This window comes from Ranitomeya variabilis, chromosome 2 (genome assembly GCF_051348905.1).
Source record: "Ranitomeya variabilis isolate aRanVar5 chromosome 2, aRanVar5.hap1, whole genome shotgun sequence".
In the NCBI taxonomy this organism is placed as follows: domain Eukaryota; kingdom Metazoa; phylum Chordata; class Amphibia; order Anura; family Dendrobatidae; genus Ranitomeya; species Ranitomeya variabilis.
This window is the reverse complement of record NC_135233.1, coordinates 1,042,941,508-1,042,957,647: the sequence shown is the minus strand read 5'-3', so window position 1 is coordinate 1,042,957,647 and position 16,140 is coordinate 1,042,941,508. Positions and strand designations below refer to the sequence as shown.

Sequence of the window (16,140 nt, the reverse complement as noted above, 5' to 3'; positions counted from 1 at the left end):
TAATCTCCTTCACATTCTCTTTAACGTGTTGCCGCTAATAAGGGGAAAATATTTTTGGCTTCGCTGGGCACAATCAGCTCTGTAGATCTACGGCAGGTGTCACCCCGAGCAGAACGTCCATAGATGCAGCTCTGTCTGCGACAGCATCCAGTCTGTGTTATTAAGGCAGACATATCGAGTACAAACAGATGGCACACGAGCCTCTGGCTGCGGAGCTGTTTGCATTATTTCTGCATGTTTTAATGAAATTTGCAGAGTACAGTGGAGGATCCGGGAACAATTTAGCATGAATATTTAAGTCATACATTGGTAGGAAATATAAAAACAGGATTAGATGTTTCTACAGCAACAAGTAGTTAATATTTGTAATTATGACTGCTCGTGAGTCCCTGTGACATCACCACACCCCGGTGCTGACATCACGGACACGTCACTTGACATAATGATGTCATTTTTCTGATCTCCTGAATCAGGTAATGTTTTCTCCATCCATAAGACATGGCCCCTTCTTCTCTAAACATGCTTCTAGTCTTGTAAGTCAACCGAGCATGGTCCTCAACCATAGCACATTTTACTATCTGTATTGTATAGGCATTCTGAATGGATTTTCAAAGTAAGTACACTAGCTTCATCAGGTCTAAGATCCGTTTCATTAGCTATCATTTTGTATTGTACAATCTTTCCATGTAGTAAAACTGTAAAATAATGACATTATCAATGTACTTAAAGAGAACATGTCATCAGGAGTTTATACCCCACACTAAGGGCATGTATGTAAAGCCGTTTTCATGCTGAGTAACCCCTTACCTTTCTTGTCGAAATCCCTTTTGCTGTTTTAGAGAAATACATACCGTATATACTCGAGTATAAGCCGACCCCCCTAATTTTGCCACAAAAAACTGGGAAAACTTATTGACTCGAGTATAAGCCTAGGGTGGAAAATGCAGCAGCTACCGGTGAATTTCAAAAATAAAAATAGATGCTCCATACTGTTCATTATGGCCCCATAGCTGTGCCATATAGTGCTCTGCACCATTATTGCCCCATAGCTGAGCCATATAGTGCTCTGCACCGTTCATTATTGCCCCATAGCTGTGCCATATAGTGCTCTGCACCATTATTGTCCCATAGCTGTGCCATACAGTGCTCTGCACCATTATTGCCCCATAGCTGTGCCATATAGTGCTCCGCACCGTCCATTATTGCCCCATAGCTGTGCCATACAGTGCTCTGCACCATTATTGCCCCATAGCTGTGCCATATAGTGCTCTGCACCGTCCATTATTGCCCCATAGCTGTGCCATACAGTGCTCTGCACCATTATTGCCCCATAGCTGTGCCATACAGTGCTCTGCATCATTATTGCCCCATAGCTGTGCCATACAGTGCTCTGCACCATTACTGCCCCATAGCTGTGCCATACAGTGCTCTGCACCATTATTGCCCCATAGCTGTGCCATACAGTGCTCTGCACCATTATTGCCCCATAGCTGTGCCATACAGTGCTCTGCACCATTATTGCCCCATAGCTGTGCCATATAGTGCTCTGCACCATTACTGCCCCATAGCTGTGCCATATAGTGCTCTGCATCATTATTGCCCCATAGCTGTGCCATACAGTGCTCTGCACCATTACTGCCCCATAGCTGTGCCATACAGTGCTCTGCACCATTACTGCCCCATAGCTGTGCCATATAGTGCTCTGCATCATTATTGCCCCATAGCTGTGCCATACAGTGCTCTGCACCATTACTGCCCCATAGCTGTGCCATATAGTGCTCTGCACCATTATTGCCCCATAGCTGTGCCATATAGTGCTCTGCACCATTATTGCCCCATAGCTGTGCCATATAGTGCTCTGCACCGTTTATTATTTCCCAATAGCTGTGCCATATAGTGCTCTGCACCATTATTGCCCCATAGCTGTGCCATACAATGCTCTGCACCATCCATTATTGCCCCATAGCTGTGCCATATAGTGCTCTGCACCATTATTGCCCCCATAGCTGTGCCATATAGTGCTCTGCACCGTTGCCCCATAGCTGTGCCATATAGTGCTCTGCACCATTACTGCCCCATAGCTGTGCCATATAGTGCTCTGCACCATTATTGCCCCATAGCTGTGCCATACAGTGCTCTGCACCATTATTGCCCCATAGCTGTGCCATACAGTGCTCTGCACCATTATTGCCCCATAGCTGTGCCATACAGTGCTCTGCACCATTATTGCCCCCATAGCTGTGCCATATAGTGCTCTGCACCGTTGCCCCATAGCTGTGCCATATAGTGCTCTGCACCGTTGCCCCATAGCTGTGCCATATAGTGCTCTGCACCGTTGCCCCATAGCTGTGCCATACAGTGCTCTGCACCGTCCATTATTGCCCCATAGCTGTGCCATATAGTGCTCTGCACCGTCCATTATTGCCCCATAGCTGTGCTGCTGCTGCAATAAAAATAATAAAACACATACTCACCTCTCTTGCAGCTCCTCGGCGCCATCTTCCCGGCGTCTCTCTGCACTGACTGATCAGGCAGAGGGCGGCGCGCACACTATATGCGTCATCGCGCCCTCTGACCTGCACAGTCAGAGCGGAGAGAGAGAGACGCCGGGAAGATGGAGACAGCGCCCGGCGTGTGGAACGCGGACAGGTGAATATGCGATACTTACCTGCTCCCGGCGTCCCGCTCCTTCCCCGGACAGCTGGTCTTCGGTGCCGCAGCCTCTTCCTCTGTCAGCGGTCACCGGCACCGCTGATTAGAGAAATGAATTATGCGGCTCCGCCCCTATGGGAGGTGGAGCAGCCTATTCATTTCTCTAATGAGCGTGGGACCGCTCAGGGGAAGAGGCTGCTGCACCCGGAGACCGTGGGACGGGCAGGGGGAGCGACAGGAGCCCCGGGACTAGGTGAGTATGCATCAGCGCCCTCTCCCCCTCACCCGCCGACCCCACCGCCGACCGTGACTCGAGTATACGCCAAGGGGGCACTTTCAGCCCAAAAATTTGGGCTGAAAATCTCGGCTTATACTCGAGTATATACGGTAGTTGAAATTGTATGCTAATGAGTGGCAAGTGCAGTGGGTGGGCACTGCACTTACAGCTTTCCTGCATTTCTACTCATCACTGGCTGACAGGTCATTGAAACATGAGTGACCTAGGGAGGTGAGGCAGGGGGGCAGGGAATAAGGAAAGTGGTAGTAAAGCTGTGAGTGCAGCGCTCGCTCACTGCACTTACATCTCATTAGCATAAAAATTCAACTATGGATTTCTCTAAAACAGTAAAACGGCTTGAGAAAGGCTGTTCACAGCCGAAACATTGATACACCAGATGGGCTAATAAAGTCCCCTTTTCTCTTTTCTCACTTTAATTTTTTTGAGTGCTGCCTCCTTTTCTTATATGATATATATGATAACTGGATAGTTGTCTGGGAGGCCTTGCACCCATCTCTGGCTTATTCGGTTCTGTTACCGTATTTTTTTAAGATAGATAGATTTTACATACCCCGGCAGAATTTTTGCTTTCTTGGCCTTTTTTCAGAGAATATGAATGATAACACCAAAACCTTTTCTCCACTCATGGTTAGTGGTTGGATGAAGCCATTTATTGTCAAACTACTGTGTTTTCTCTTTTTAAATCATAATGACAACCCAAAACGTCCAAATGACCCTGATCAAAAGTTCACATACCCTGGTAATTTTGGCTTGATAACATGCACAGAAGTTGACACAAATGGGTTTGAATGGCTACTAAAGGTAACATCCTCACCTGTGACGTGTTTGCTTGTAATCAGTGTGTGTGCATAAAAGCTGATTAATTTTCGGGAATCCAGACAGACTCTTGCATCTTTCATCCAGCCACTGACATTTCTGGATTGTGAGTCATGGCGAAAGGAAAAGAATTGTCATCGGATCTACAGGAAAAGGTAGTTGAACTGTATAAAACAGGAAAAGGATACAAAGAGATATCCAAGGAATTGATAATGCCAGTCAGTAGAATTGAAGCTGTGATTAATGGAAAATCTGGGGCTCTGTAAAAACAACCACGGTCAGGTAGACCAACAAAATTGTCATCCACAACTGCCAGGAAAATTGTTCGGGCTGCAAAGAAAAACCCACAAATAGCATCAGCTGAAATACAGGACTCTCTGAAAACTAGCGGTGTGGCTGTTTCAAGATGCACAATAAAGAGGCACTTGAAGAAAAATGGGCTGTGTGGTTGAGTTTCCAGAAGAAAGCTATTACTGCACAAATACCACAAAGTATCTCACCTACAAAATGCAAAACAGCACAGAGACAAGCCTCAAAACTTCTGGAACAAGGTAATTTGGAGTGATGAGACCAAAATTGAACTTTTTGACCACAACCATACACGTTACATTTGGAGAGAGGTCAACAAGGCCTATGATGAAAGGAACGCCATTCCTACTGTAAAGCACGGAGATGGATCACTGATGTTTTGGGGATGTGTGAGCTACAAAGGCACAGAAACTTAGTCAAAGTTGAAGGAAAGATGAATGCAGCATGTTATGAGCAAATAATGGAGGCAAATTTGCACTCATCAGCCCGGAAGCTGCGCATGGGACTTACTTGGACGTTCCAACATGACAACGATCCAAAACACAAGGCCAAGTCGACCTGTCATTGGCCACAGCAGAACAAAGTGAAGGTTCTGGAGTGGCCATCTCAGTCTCCAGACCTCAATATCATTGAGCCACTCTGGGGAGATCTCAAGCGCGCAGTTTATGCTAGACAGCCCAGGAATGTACAGGAACTGGAGGCTTTTTGCCAAGAACAGTGGGCAGCTTTACCATCTGAGAAAATAAAGAACCTCATCAACAACTGCCACAAAAGACTTCAACCTATCATTGATGTTAGAGGGGGCAATACACGGTGTTAAGAAATGGGGTATGTAAACTTTTGATCAGGGTCATTTGGATGTTTTGGGTTGTCATTATGACAAGTAGTTTGACAATAAATGACTTCACCCAACCACTAACCATGAGTGGAGAAAAAGTTTTGGTGTTATCATTCATATTCTCTGACAAAAGGCCAAGAAAGCAAAAATGTTGCTGGGGTATTATTATTATTATTATTATTATTATTAATAATAATAATTATAGCGCCATTTATTCCATGGCGGTTTACATGTGAGGAGGGGTATACATAATAAAAACAAGTACAATAATCTTAAACAATACAAGTCATAACTGGTACAGGAGGAGAGAGGACCCTGCCCGTGAAGGCTCACAGTCTACAAGGGATGGGTGAGGATACAGTAGGCGAGGATAGAGCTGGTCATGCAGCGGTTTGGTTGATCGGTGGTTACTGCAGGTTGTAGGCATGTCGGAAGAGGTGGGTCTTCAGGTTCTTTTTGAAGGTTTCGATGGTGGGTGAGAGTCTGATGTGTTGTGGTAGAGGGTTCCAGAGTAGGGGTGATACGCGAGAGAAATCTTGTATACGATTGTGGGAAGAGGAGATAAGAGGGGAGTAGAGCAGGAGATCTTGTGAGGATCGGAGGTTGCGTGTAGGTAATTACCGGGAGATGAGGTCACAGATGTATGGAGGAGACAGGTTGTGGATGGCTTTGAACGTCATGGTTAGGGTTTTGTACTGGAGTCTCTGGGCAATGGGGAGCCAGTGAAGGGATTGACAGAGGGGAGAGGCCGGGGAATAGCGGGGTATGTAAACTTTTGAGGACAACTGTAGATACATATTAGATAGATAGATAGATACATAGATAGATAGATAGATAGATAGATAGTATAGATAACCCCATTGGAATAAAAGCATACAATAAAATGTCCTTTTACTGCGGGGATTATTTTGTAGAATACACGCTCGCTGGTTGAGGTTTGGCAGCTCCCTGTAAATTGCAGATCATCTTGAATTTTTAAATTAACGCTGAGTTTTGTTTCTTCGGTAGAACAGGTTGTTCATTTCTCTGGCATTTTATTTTCTTTGTTCTCTGGAAGCCGCTTTTCCTCGAGGTCAGGATGACAAATCGCATATGTACAAGGGACCGTTTTATGTTTGTGCAATCTAAAATAAAATAAAAATGCAGCTGGCTCTCTGCCGGGGAGGATTTTATGTGCAGCCATTCCAGGGTAGAACAAATAACGGCCGCTGGGGTAAACCTGTCAACAGCGAAAGGGGAAAGCTGCAAGGCAGAATGAAGGAAATCTTGGGGGACCGACACCTCCATGACCAGTTAGACTGAACCCACAATGATGATGCCATTCAGAGAGAAAAATTTGGTAGCAATAGTGAATGAAAATGTAAAGCGCCATGGAATAAATGGCGCTATAATAATAAATAATAATAATAATGTGGGGTGTCATTACCATGTATAGGAACTGAAGAGCATTTACACAAAAAAAAAAAAAAAACATAAAAAAAAATCCTAATTTGTCTGAATGGCATCATTAAACATAAGTTGATTAATAAAATAAACATGAAATATAATCCAACATGACAAACTTATCGCCATTTCCACTATTCTTTTAGTTTGTCTTTATTCTACCATATAGAAGCTGTCAACAAGCAGGGTGTTTGCTGTTGATTGATATTAAAGGGAATCCATGAGCAGGTTTTTGATATGTAATCTGAGAGCAGCATTTTGTAGGGGCAGAGACCCTGATTCCAGTGATGTGTCATTTACTGGTCTGTGTTTTACTGTTTCAATAAAATCAGTGTTTTATTAGCAGTAAATTATCACTACCGGACTAGGTGTCTCGTACCTCCTAGTCCAACCCTGCCCCCACCACTGCAGTGTGCACAGAGAGCAGCCAATCAGTGGTGTGGGCGGGGCTATACCCAGCTCAGCATTAGAGCTCTGCTAGATCTGCAGCAGAGAAAACTGCATCTGCTACACCCAGTAAACTAAGCGATACATCGCTGGAATCAGGCTCTCTGCCCCTACATCATGCTGCTAGCAGATTCTATTCAAGAAAAATTATTATGTTTTTATGCATCGTGTAGAGTATGATCAAACTAATGCTTCAATGTTGGCAAACTTGTAAACTATTAAGTAGTATGATTGACAGCTGTGTAACGTGTATGGCAAGAGTTAGTTTTCCTCCAGATTCCCTATCATATACCTTGCAGGGTTCTGAATAGGGACGTGGGAGTTAACTGCTACCGAACACCTCATTCTTCCTGCTAAAAAAATGATTGAGCATGTTAAAATCCAACAGCCCCACCCTTTTCTTCCTGACATCTGCCAACAGGGAAGTTTAGGGATACCCCTATATACATAAACTGTGGTTCCTCCCTCCCCATAGGAAATCGCAATTTACCCCTTATCCTTACGATAGGGGAAACCGTGCTGATCACTGGGGGCCCTATTAATAAGAGATATCTGGAACCCCTTTAAGGCCTTCACCAGCCCGAACCACAGGCCTTTCACAACATGTCACCACGGAGCTTGGAAGCGCTGAGTATTTTACCTTTTGTCAGCTCCTTGTTGTCGCTGAGGCCTCCACACAGCGATATAGCGATGGACGGCAGATCCCGCAAACCATCAGAGATACTTTCTACTCCGCTGTCTGCTCCGGAGCTTCCTACAGACTGGGGGGACTGATTAGCCGAGCGGACCCCGTTCTCTCCTGCGCTCTTCACAGCGGTGGCCGCGTCCCCACTAAAATAGAGCAATCACACAACCAGTGAGATTACAGAAGACCACTACACATGTAATGGAGTGCCGACACACAGGGACAGGCAGGAGGAAGGTTACACATACGCGCAAAGCCCCCAAAAGCTGAGGGGTCCGAAGGCTTTATAGTAGATACAACACTTTAAGGGGTAGGATGAGATTATAAAAACAATTCTGCCTCATTTGCCCACAAGCTAACATTCAAGTGACTGCGGCCAAAATGTAATACCACATATAGCCTCCAGGCAAGGGTGGCGCACTTTCTGTTTAAAAAAAAAAGTATGTTACTACCCCTTTAAAGTGCATTACTTGCAAAAAAGGGGGCAACAATTCCAAAGAATACTCTGCTCACGGCGCGCTCACACAGGGTTGTCCACCATTGGGAACGACTTTTTTTTTCTTTATACAAGTACAGTGGGTACGGAAAGTATTCAGACACTTTACATTTTTCACTCTTTGTTTCATTGCAGCCATTTGGTAAATTCAAAGAAGGTCATTTTTTTCTCATTAATGTACACTCTGCACCACATCTTGACTGAAAAAGAACAGAAATGTTGAAATTTTTGCAAATATAATATATAAAGCTGAATGTGTGTGTGTGTGTATGTATGTATGTATGTATGTATGTCCGGGATTGGCATCTGAACCGTAGCAGCTACAGCCACAAAATTTTGCACAGTCACACGTCTGGACCCCGAGAGCGTCATAGGCTATGTTGTGAGGTGAAATTTTAACCCCGCGCTTTCCAATTCACCAAACAATTTTGCCCCTATCTACATAATGGGGAAAAAGTGAAAGGAAAAGTGTTGGAGGCGTCGCAGCTACAGGCACAAAATTTTGCACAGTCACACGTCTGGACCCTGAGAGCGTCAAAGCTATATTGTGAGGTGAAATTTTAACCCCGCGCTTTCCAAGTCACCAAACAATTTTGCCCCTATCTACATAATGGGGAAAAAATGAAAGGAAAAGTGTTGGAGGCAAATTAACAGCTGCCAGATGTGAACAAGGGGGACTTAAAGAATGACAGCGATGGCACCAAAGAGTATATACTGTACAGTTGCTAAGGTGGGGCCCCAACATGGGATAATCACACCACCACGGGGATATGAACACACACACAAAATGCGCCACACACTACCACGTGCTCGAACACATATACCACCCTCAGTGCACATTTCACCACACATACACCAACCTCGCCACATAAAAGTAGAAACACAAAAGTCGCCGCTCAAAACTCGCCACGCGCAAAACTCTCCACATGCAAAACTCGCCACACGTGCAAAACTCGCCACACGCAAAACTTGCACACGCAGAAAAATTGCCACACGCAGAAAAATTGCCACATGCACAAAAGTTGCAACACATGCAAAAGTTGCCTCACACAAAACTTGCACATACTCAAAAGGCACCACACATAAAACTCGCCACGCGCAAAACTCGCCATGCGCAAAACTTGCTGCACACAACTTGCTACACTAACCTGTCACATGCAACTCGACACACAAAAAGTTGCTACACGCATGTCGCCACACAAAACTCATCTCACAAAAGTCCCTACATGCATGTCGCCACACGCAACTCAACACACACAACTTGACACACGAAACTCGCCCTAAAACACACACAAGTCTGGTATCCTTCAAAAATAAAAATCTGATTAATAAGCAGACAAACTACAAGAGCAACAAATGTACCATATAGGAATCCGGCAGCTGTCAGTCACATGACCAGTCTATTATGTGCATGTGTGAGCTAATATATACTGCCAGGGGGTGGGCTTACTGTTGGCTGGGGATTTATCAGGCTGCCATTTTAGCTTACAAATACTGAGGTAAAAATACTGACCAAATAACGTGTGAACGAGGGCTAATACAGGAGGAGATGGCATACAGCTATATACTATATACAGGAGATGACACACAGGTATATACTATTTACAGGGGAGATGACACACAGGTATATACTATATACAGGAGGAGATGACACACAGATATATACTATATACAGGAGAGATGACACACAGGTATATACTATATAGAGGAGGAGATGACATACAGGTACATACTACATACAGGAGGAGATGACATACAGGTATATACTATATACAGGAGGAGATGACACACAGGTATATACTATATACAGGAGCAGATTACCTACAGGTATATAGTATATACAGGAGGAGATGACACAGGTATATGCTATGTATAGGAGGAGATGACATACAGGTATATACTATATACAGGAGATGACACACAGATATATACTATATATAGGTGAGATGACACACAGGTATATACTATATACAGGAGATTACATACAGGTATATCTAATATATAAAGCTGAATGTGTGTATGTATGTATGTGTGTATGTCCGGGATTGGCATCTGTACCGTCGCAGCTACAGCCACAAAATTTTGCACAGTCACACGTCTGGACCCCGAGAGCGTCATAGGCTATGTTGTGAGGTGAAATTTTAACCCCGCGCGTTCCAATTCACCAAACAATTTTGCTCCTATCTACATAATGGGGAAAAAGTGAAGGGAAAAGTGTTGGAGGAAAATTGACAGCTGCCAGATGTGAACAATGAGGACTTAAAGAATGAGAGCGATGGCGACAAAGAGTATATACCGTACAGTTGCTAAGGTGGGGCCCCGACATGGGATACTCACCACACACGGGGATATGAACACAAACACAAAATGCGCCACACACTACCACGTGCTTGAACACATATACCACCCTCAGCACACATTTCACCACACACACACACCAACCTCGCCACATAAAAGTCGAAACACAAAAGTCACCACTCAAAACTCGCTACATGCAAAACTCGCCATATGCAAAACTAGGCTCACGCAAAACTCGCCACACGTGCAAAACTCACCTCATGGAAAACTCACCTCATGCAAAACTTGCACACACAGAAAAATTGCCACATGTACAAAAGTTGCACCACATGCAAAAGTTGCCTCACACAAAACTTGCACATACTCAAAATGCACCACACATAAAACTCGCCACGCGCAAAACTCGCCATGCACAAATCTTGCTGCACACAACTTGCTACACTAACCTGTCACATGCAACTCAACACACAAAATGTTGCTACACGCATGTCGCCACACAAAACTCATCTCACAAAAGTCGCTACATGCATGTCGCCACACGCAACTCAACACACACAACTTGACACATAAAACTCGCCCTAAAACACACACAAGTCTGGTATTGTCCTTCAAAAATAAAAATCTGATTAATAAGCAAACTACAAGAGCAACAAATGTACCATATAGGAAATACGGCAGCTGTCAGTCACATGACCTGTCTATTATGTGTATGTGTGAGCTAATATATACTGCCAGGGGGGAGGGCTTCCTGTTGGCTGGGGATTTATCAGGCTGCCAATAGCAACCAATCACAGCTCAGCTTCTATTTTGCTACAGTTAATTAACCTGAGCTCTGATTGGTTAATATAGGCAACAAAGACATTCTCAGTATAACAAAGCTAATATATGTTGTGAAATGCTTCTATTTGCTTAGTTTTTGCCTTTTAATAATTACATTTCTATCTATTTGTTTTGTGGTTTTTGTGTGCAGAATAAATTTTTGTTAACACATTCTATTTTGCTAACAGCAGTCATTAACCCGGGCGAAGCCGGGTAGTACAGCTAGTTTAATATAAAAAGACCCGGAACTATCACATGGTCATAAGTATTCTGACCCTTTGCTCAGACACTCACATTTAAGTCACATGCTGTCCATTTCCTTGTGACCCTCTTGGAGATGGTTCTACTCCTTCATCGGAGTCCAGCTATGTTTAATTAAGCTGATAGGACTTGATTTGGAAAGGCGCACACCTGTCTATATAAGACCTCACAGCTCACAGTGCATGTCAGACCAAATGAGGAGCATGAGGTCAAAGGAACTGGCCAAGGAGCTCAGAGACAGAATTGTGGCAAGGCACAGATCTGGCCAAGGTTACAACAGAATTTCTGCAGTACTCAAGGTTCCTAAGAGCACAGTGGCCTCCATAATCCTTAAATGGAAGAAGTTTGGGACCACCAGGAGTCTTCCTAGACCTGGCCATCCAGCCAAACTGAGCAATCATGGGAGAAGAGCCTTGGTGAGAGAGGTAAAGAAGAACCCCAAGATCACTGTGGCTGAGCACCACAGATGCAGTAGGGAGATGGGAGAAAGTTCCACAAAGTCAACTATCACTGCAGCCCTCCACCAATCGGGCCTTTATGGCAGAGTGGCCCGACGGAAGCCTCTCCTCAGTGCAAGACATATGAAAGCCCACACAGAGTTTGCTAAAAACACATCAAGGTCTCCCAGACTATGAGACATAAGATTCTCTGGTCTGATGAGACGAAGATAGACCTTTTGGGTGATAATTCTAAGCGGCATGTGTGGAAAAACCAGGCACTGCTCATCACCTGCCCAATACAATCCCAACAATGAAACATGGTGGTGGCAGCATCATGCTATGGGGGTGTTTTTCAGCTGCAGGGACAGGACGACTGGTTGTCATTGAAGGAAACATGAATGCGGCCAAGTACAGAGATATCCTGGATGAAAACCTCTTCCAGAATGCTCTGGACCTCACACTTGGCCGAAGGTTCACCTTCCAACAAGACAATGACCCTAAGCACACAGCTAAAATAACAAAAGGAGTGGCTTCAGGACAACTCTGTGACCATTCTTGACTGGCCCAGCCAGAGCCGTGACCTAAACCCAATTGAGCATCTCTGCAGAGACCTGAAAATAGCCGTCCACCAACGTTCACCATCCAACCTGACGGGACTGGAGAGGATCTGCAAGGAAGAATGGCAGAGGATCCCCAAATCCAGGTGTGAAAAACTTGTTGCATCATTCCCAAGAAGACTCATGGCTGTACTAGCTCAAATGGTGCTTCTACTCAATACTGAGAAAAGGGTCTGAATACTTATGGCCATGTGATATTTCAGTTTTTCTTTTTTTAACCCCTTCACCCCGAAGTCTGTTTTCACCTAAGTGACAGGGCCAATTTTTACAATTCTGACCACTGTCACTTTATGAGGTCATAACTCTGAAACGCTTCAACGGATCCTGGTGATTCTGAGATTGTTTTCTCGTGACATATTGTACTTTATGATAGTCATAAAACTTCTTCGATATGAGTTGCATTTATTTGTGAAAAAAAACGGAAATTTGTTTAAAATTGTGAAAATTTTGCAATTTTCAAACTTTTAGTTTTTATGCCCTTAAATTAGAGAGTTATACCACATAATATAGTTAATAAACAACATTTCCCACATGTCTGCTTTACATCAGCACAATTTTGTAAACATAATTTTTTTTGTTAGGGAGTTATAAGGGTTAAAAGTTGACCAGCGATTTCTCATTTTTACAACAAAATTTGCAAAACCATTTTTTTTAGGGACCACCTCACACTTGAAGTGACTTTGAGGGGTCTATATGACAGAAAATGCCCAAAAGTGACACCATTCTAAAAACTGCACTGCTCAAGGTACTCAAAACCACATTCAAAAAGTTTATTAACCCTTCAGGTGCTTCACAGGAATTTTTAGAATGTTTAAAAAAATTTAACATATAACTTTTTTCACAAAATTTTTACTTCAGATCCAATTTGTTTATTTTACCAAGGGTAACAGGAGAAATTGGACCACAAAAGTCGTTGTACAATTTGTCCTGAGAACGCCGATACCCCATATGTTGGGGTAAACCATTGTTTGGGCACATGGCAGAGCTCGGAAGGGAAGGAGCGCCATTTGACTTTTCAATGCAAAATTTGCTGGAATTGAGATCGGACACCATGTCGCGTTTGGAGAGCCCCTGATGTGCCTAAACAGTGGAAACCCCCCACAATTGACACCATTTTGGAAATTAGACCCTCTAAGGAACTAATCTAGATGTGTGGTGAGCACTTTGAACCTCCAAGTGCTTCACAGAAGTTTATAATGTAGAGCCGTAAAAAAAAAAATCATATTTTTTTTCACAAAAAACGATCTTTTCGCCCCAAATTTTTGGTTTTCCCAAGGGTAACAGGATAAATTGGACTCCAAAAGTTGTTGTGCAATTTGTCCTGAGTACGCTGACACTCCATATATGGGGATAAACCACTGTTTGAGTGCATGGCAGAGCTCGGAAGGGAAGGAGCGCCGTTTGACTTTTCAATGCAAAATTGGCTGGAATTGAGATTGGAACCCATGTCGCGTTTGGAGAGCCCCTGATGTGCCTGAACAGTGGAAACCCCCCACAAGTGACCCCATTTTGGAAAGAAGACCCCCTAAGGAACTTATCTAGATGTTTGGTGAGCACTTTTAACAGCCAATTGTTTCACTAAAGTTGAGAATGAAGAGCCGTGAAAATTAAAAAATCATTTTTTCTTTCCACAAAATGATGTTTTAGCCCTCAATTTTTTTTCCCAAGGGTAACAGGAGAAATTGGACCACAAACGTTGTTGTCCAATTTGTCCTGAGTACGCTGATACCCCATATATGGGGGGAACCACTGTTTGGGCACACGGGAGAGCTCGGAAGGGAAGGAGCGCCGGTTGGAATGCAGATTTTAATGGATTGGTCTGCAGGCGTCACGTTGCATTTGCAGAGCCCCTGATGTACCTAAACAGTAGAAACCCCCCACAAGTGACCCCATATTGGAAACTAGACCCCCCAAGGAACTTATCTAGATGTGTTGTGAGAACTTTGAACCAACAAGTGTTTCACTACAGTTTATAACGCAGAGCCGTGAAAATAAAAAATATATTTTTTTCCACGAAAATGAAATGTTAGCGCCCAAATTTTTATTTTCCCAACGGTAATAGGACAAATTGGACCCCAAAAGTTGTTGTCCAATTTGTCCTGAGAACGCTGATATCCCATATGGGGGGGGAACCACTGTTTGGGCGCATGGGAGAACTTGGAAGGGAAGGAGCACTGTTTTAGTTTTTCAACGCAGAATTGGCTGGAATTGAGATCGGACGCCATGTCGCGTTTGGAGAGCCCCTGATGTGCCGAAACAGTGGAAACTCCCCAATTATAACTGAAACCCTAACCCTAGCCCTATCCCTAGCCCTAACCCTAATGGGAAAATGGAAATAAATACATTTTTTAAAATTTTATTATTTTTCCCTAACTAAGGGGGTGATGAAGGGGGATTTGATTTACTTTTATAGCGGGTTTATTAGCGGATTTTTATGATTGGCAGCCGTCACACACTAAAAGACGCTTTTTATTGCAAAAAATAGTTTTTGCATCACCACATTTTGAGAGCTATAATTTATCCATATTTTGGCCCACAGAGTCATGTGAGGTCTTGTTTTTTGCGGGACGTTTTTATTGGTACCATTTTATGGCACATGACATTTTTTGATCGCTTTTTATTCCGATTTTTGGGAGGCGGAATGAACAAAAACCAGCAATTCCTGAAATTCTTTTAGGGGGGGCGCGTATATACCGTTCCACGTGTGGTAAAATTGATAAAGCAGTTTTATTCTTCAGGTCAGTACGATTACAGCGATAGCTCATTTATATACTTTTTTTATGTTTTGGCGCTTTTACACAATAAAAACTATTTTATATAAAAAATAATTGTTTTTGCATCGCTTTATTCTGAGAGCTATAACTTTTTTATTTTTCTGCTGACGAAGCTGTATGGCAGCTTTTTTTTTTGCGGGACAAGATGACGTTTTCAGTGGTACCATGTTTATTTATATCCGTTTTTTTGATCGCGTGTTATTCCACTTTTTGTTCGCCCGTATGATAATAAAGCGTTGTTTTTTGCCTTGTTTTTTATTTATTTTTTTGCGGTGTTCACTGAAGGGGTTAACTAGTGAGATAGTTTTATAGAGCGGGTCGTTACGGACGCGGCGTTACCAAATATGTGTACTTTTTTTTTTTTTTAATTTACATAAATAAATGGATTTATTGGGAAATTTTTTTTTTTCCTTTATTTGGGGATTTTTTTTTCATTTTTGTTATACATTCTATTTTTTTTTTTTTTTACTTTCTACCATTGTCTCAGGGTGGGACATCACTATATTAGATCAGATCGCTGATCTGACACTGCATAGCACTGTGTCAGATCAGCGATCTGACAGGCAGTGCAGGAGGCTTTCCTGGGCCTGCTCTGAGCAGGCGCCGGCTAGCCACCTCAATTCATGACCCAGAAGGAGTCCCGCGGCCATCTTGGATCCGGGGACTCCTTCCAGAACACCGGAACAACGTGATCCCTTCGCGTTGCTCCGGTGTTAGAGCGCAGGGAGCCCCCCGTCCCTGCGCGATCCCCCTCTATGCCGCTGTCACTACTGACAGCGGCATCAGAGGGGTTAACTGCCCGCGATCGGCGATAGCGCCGATCGTGGGCATTGCTGCGGGCTGTCAGCTGTCATATACAGCTGACACCCGCACCCGATCACCGCTGCGCTCAGCGCGAGACCGCGGTGATCGGTGCGCCGTACTAGTACTGCGGCTGGCACAATTGC

The 16,140-nt window shown here is 43.8% G+C and overlaps 1 protein-coding gene across 4 annotated transcripts in view; it reads right to left on the bottom strand.

The window, feature by feature from the left end:
• LPIN1 (lipin 1) overlaps positions 1-16,140 on the bottom strand; it is a 274,958-nt gene that overhangs the window by 41,636 nt on the left and 217,182 nt on the right. For all 4 annotated transcript variants that reach the window (XM_077291442.1, XM_077291443.1, XM_077291444.1 and 1 more), the window contains exon 9: positions 7,444-7,634. In XM_077291442.1, the coding sequence (XP_077147557.1) occupies positions 7,444-7,634 (191 nt within the window). The remainder of the gene's footprint in view (positions 1-7,443; positions 7,635-16,140) is intronic.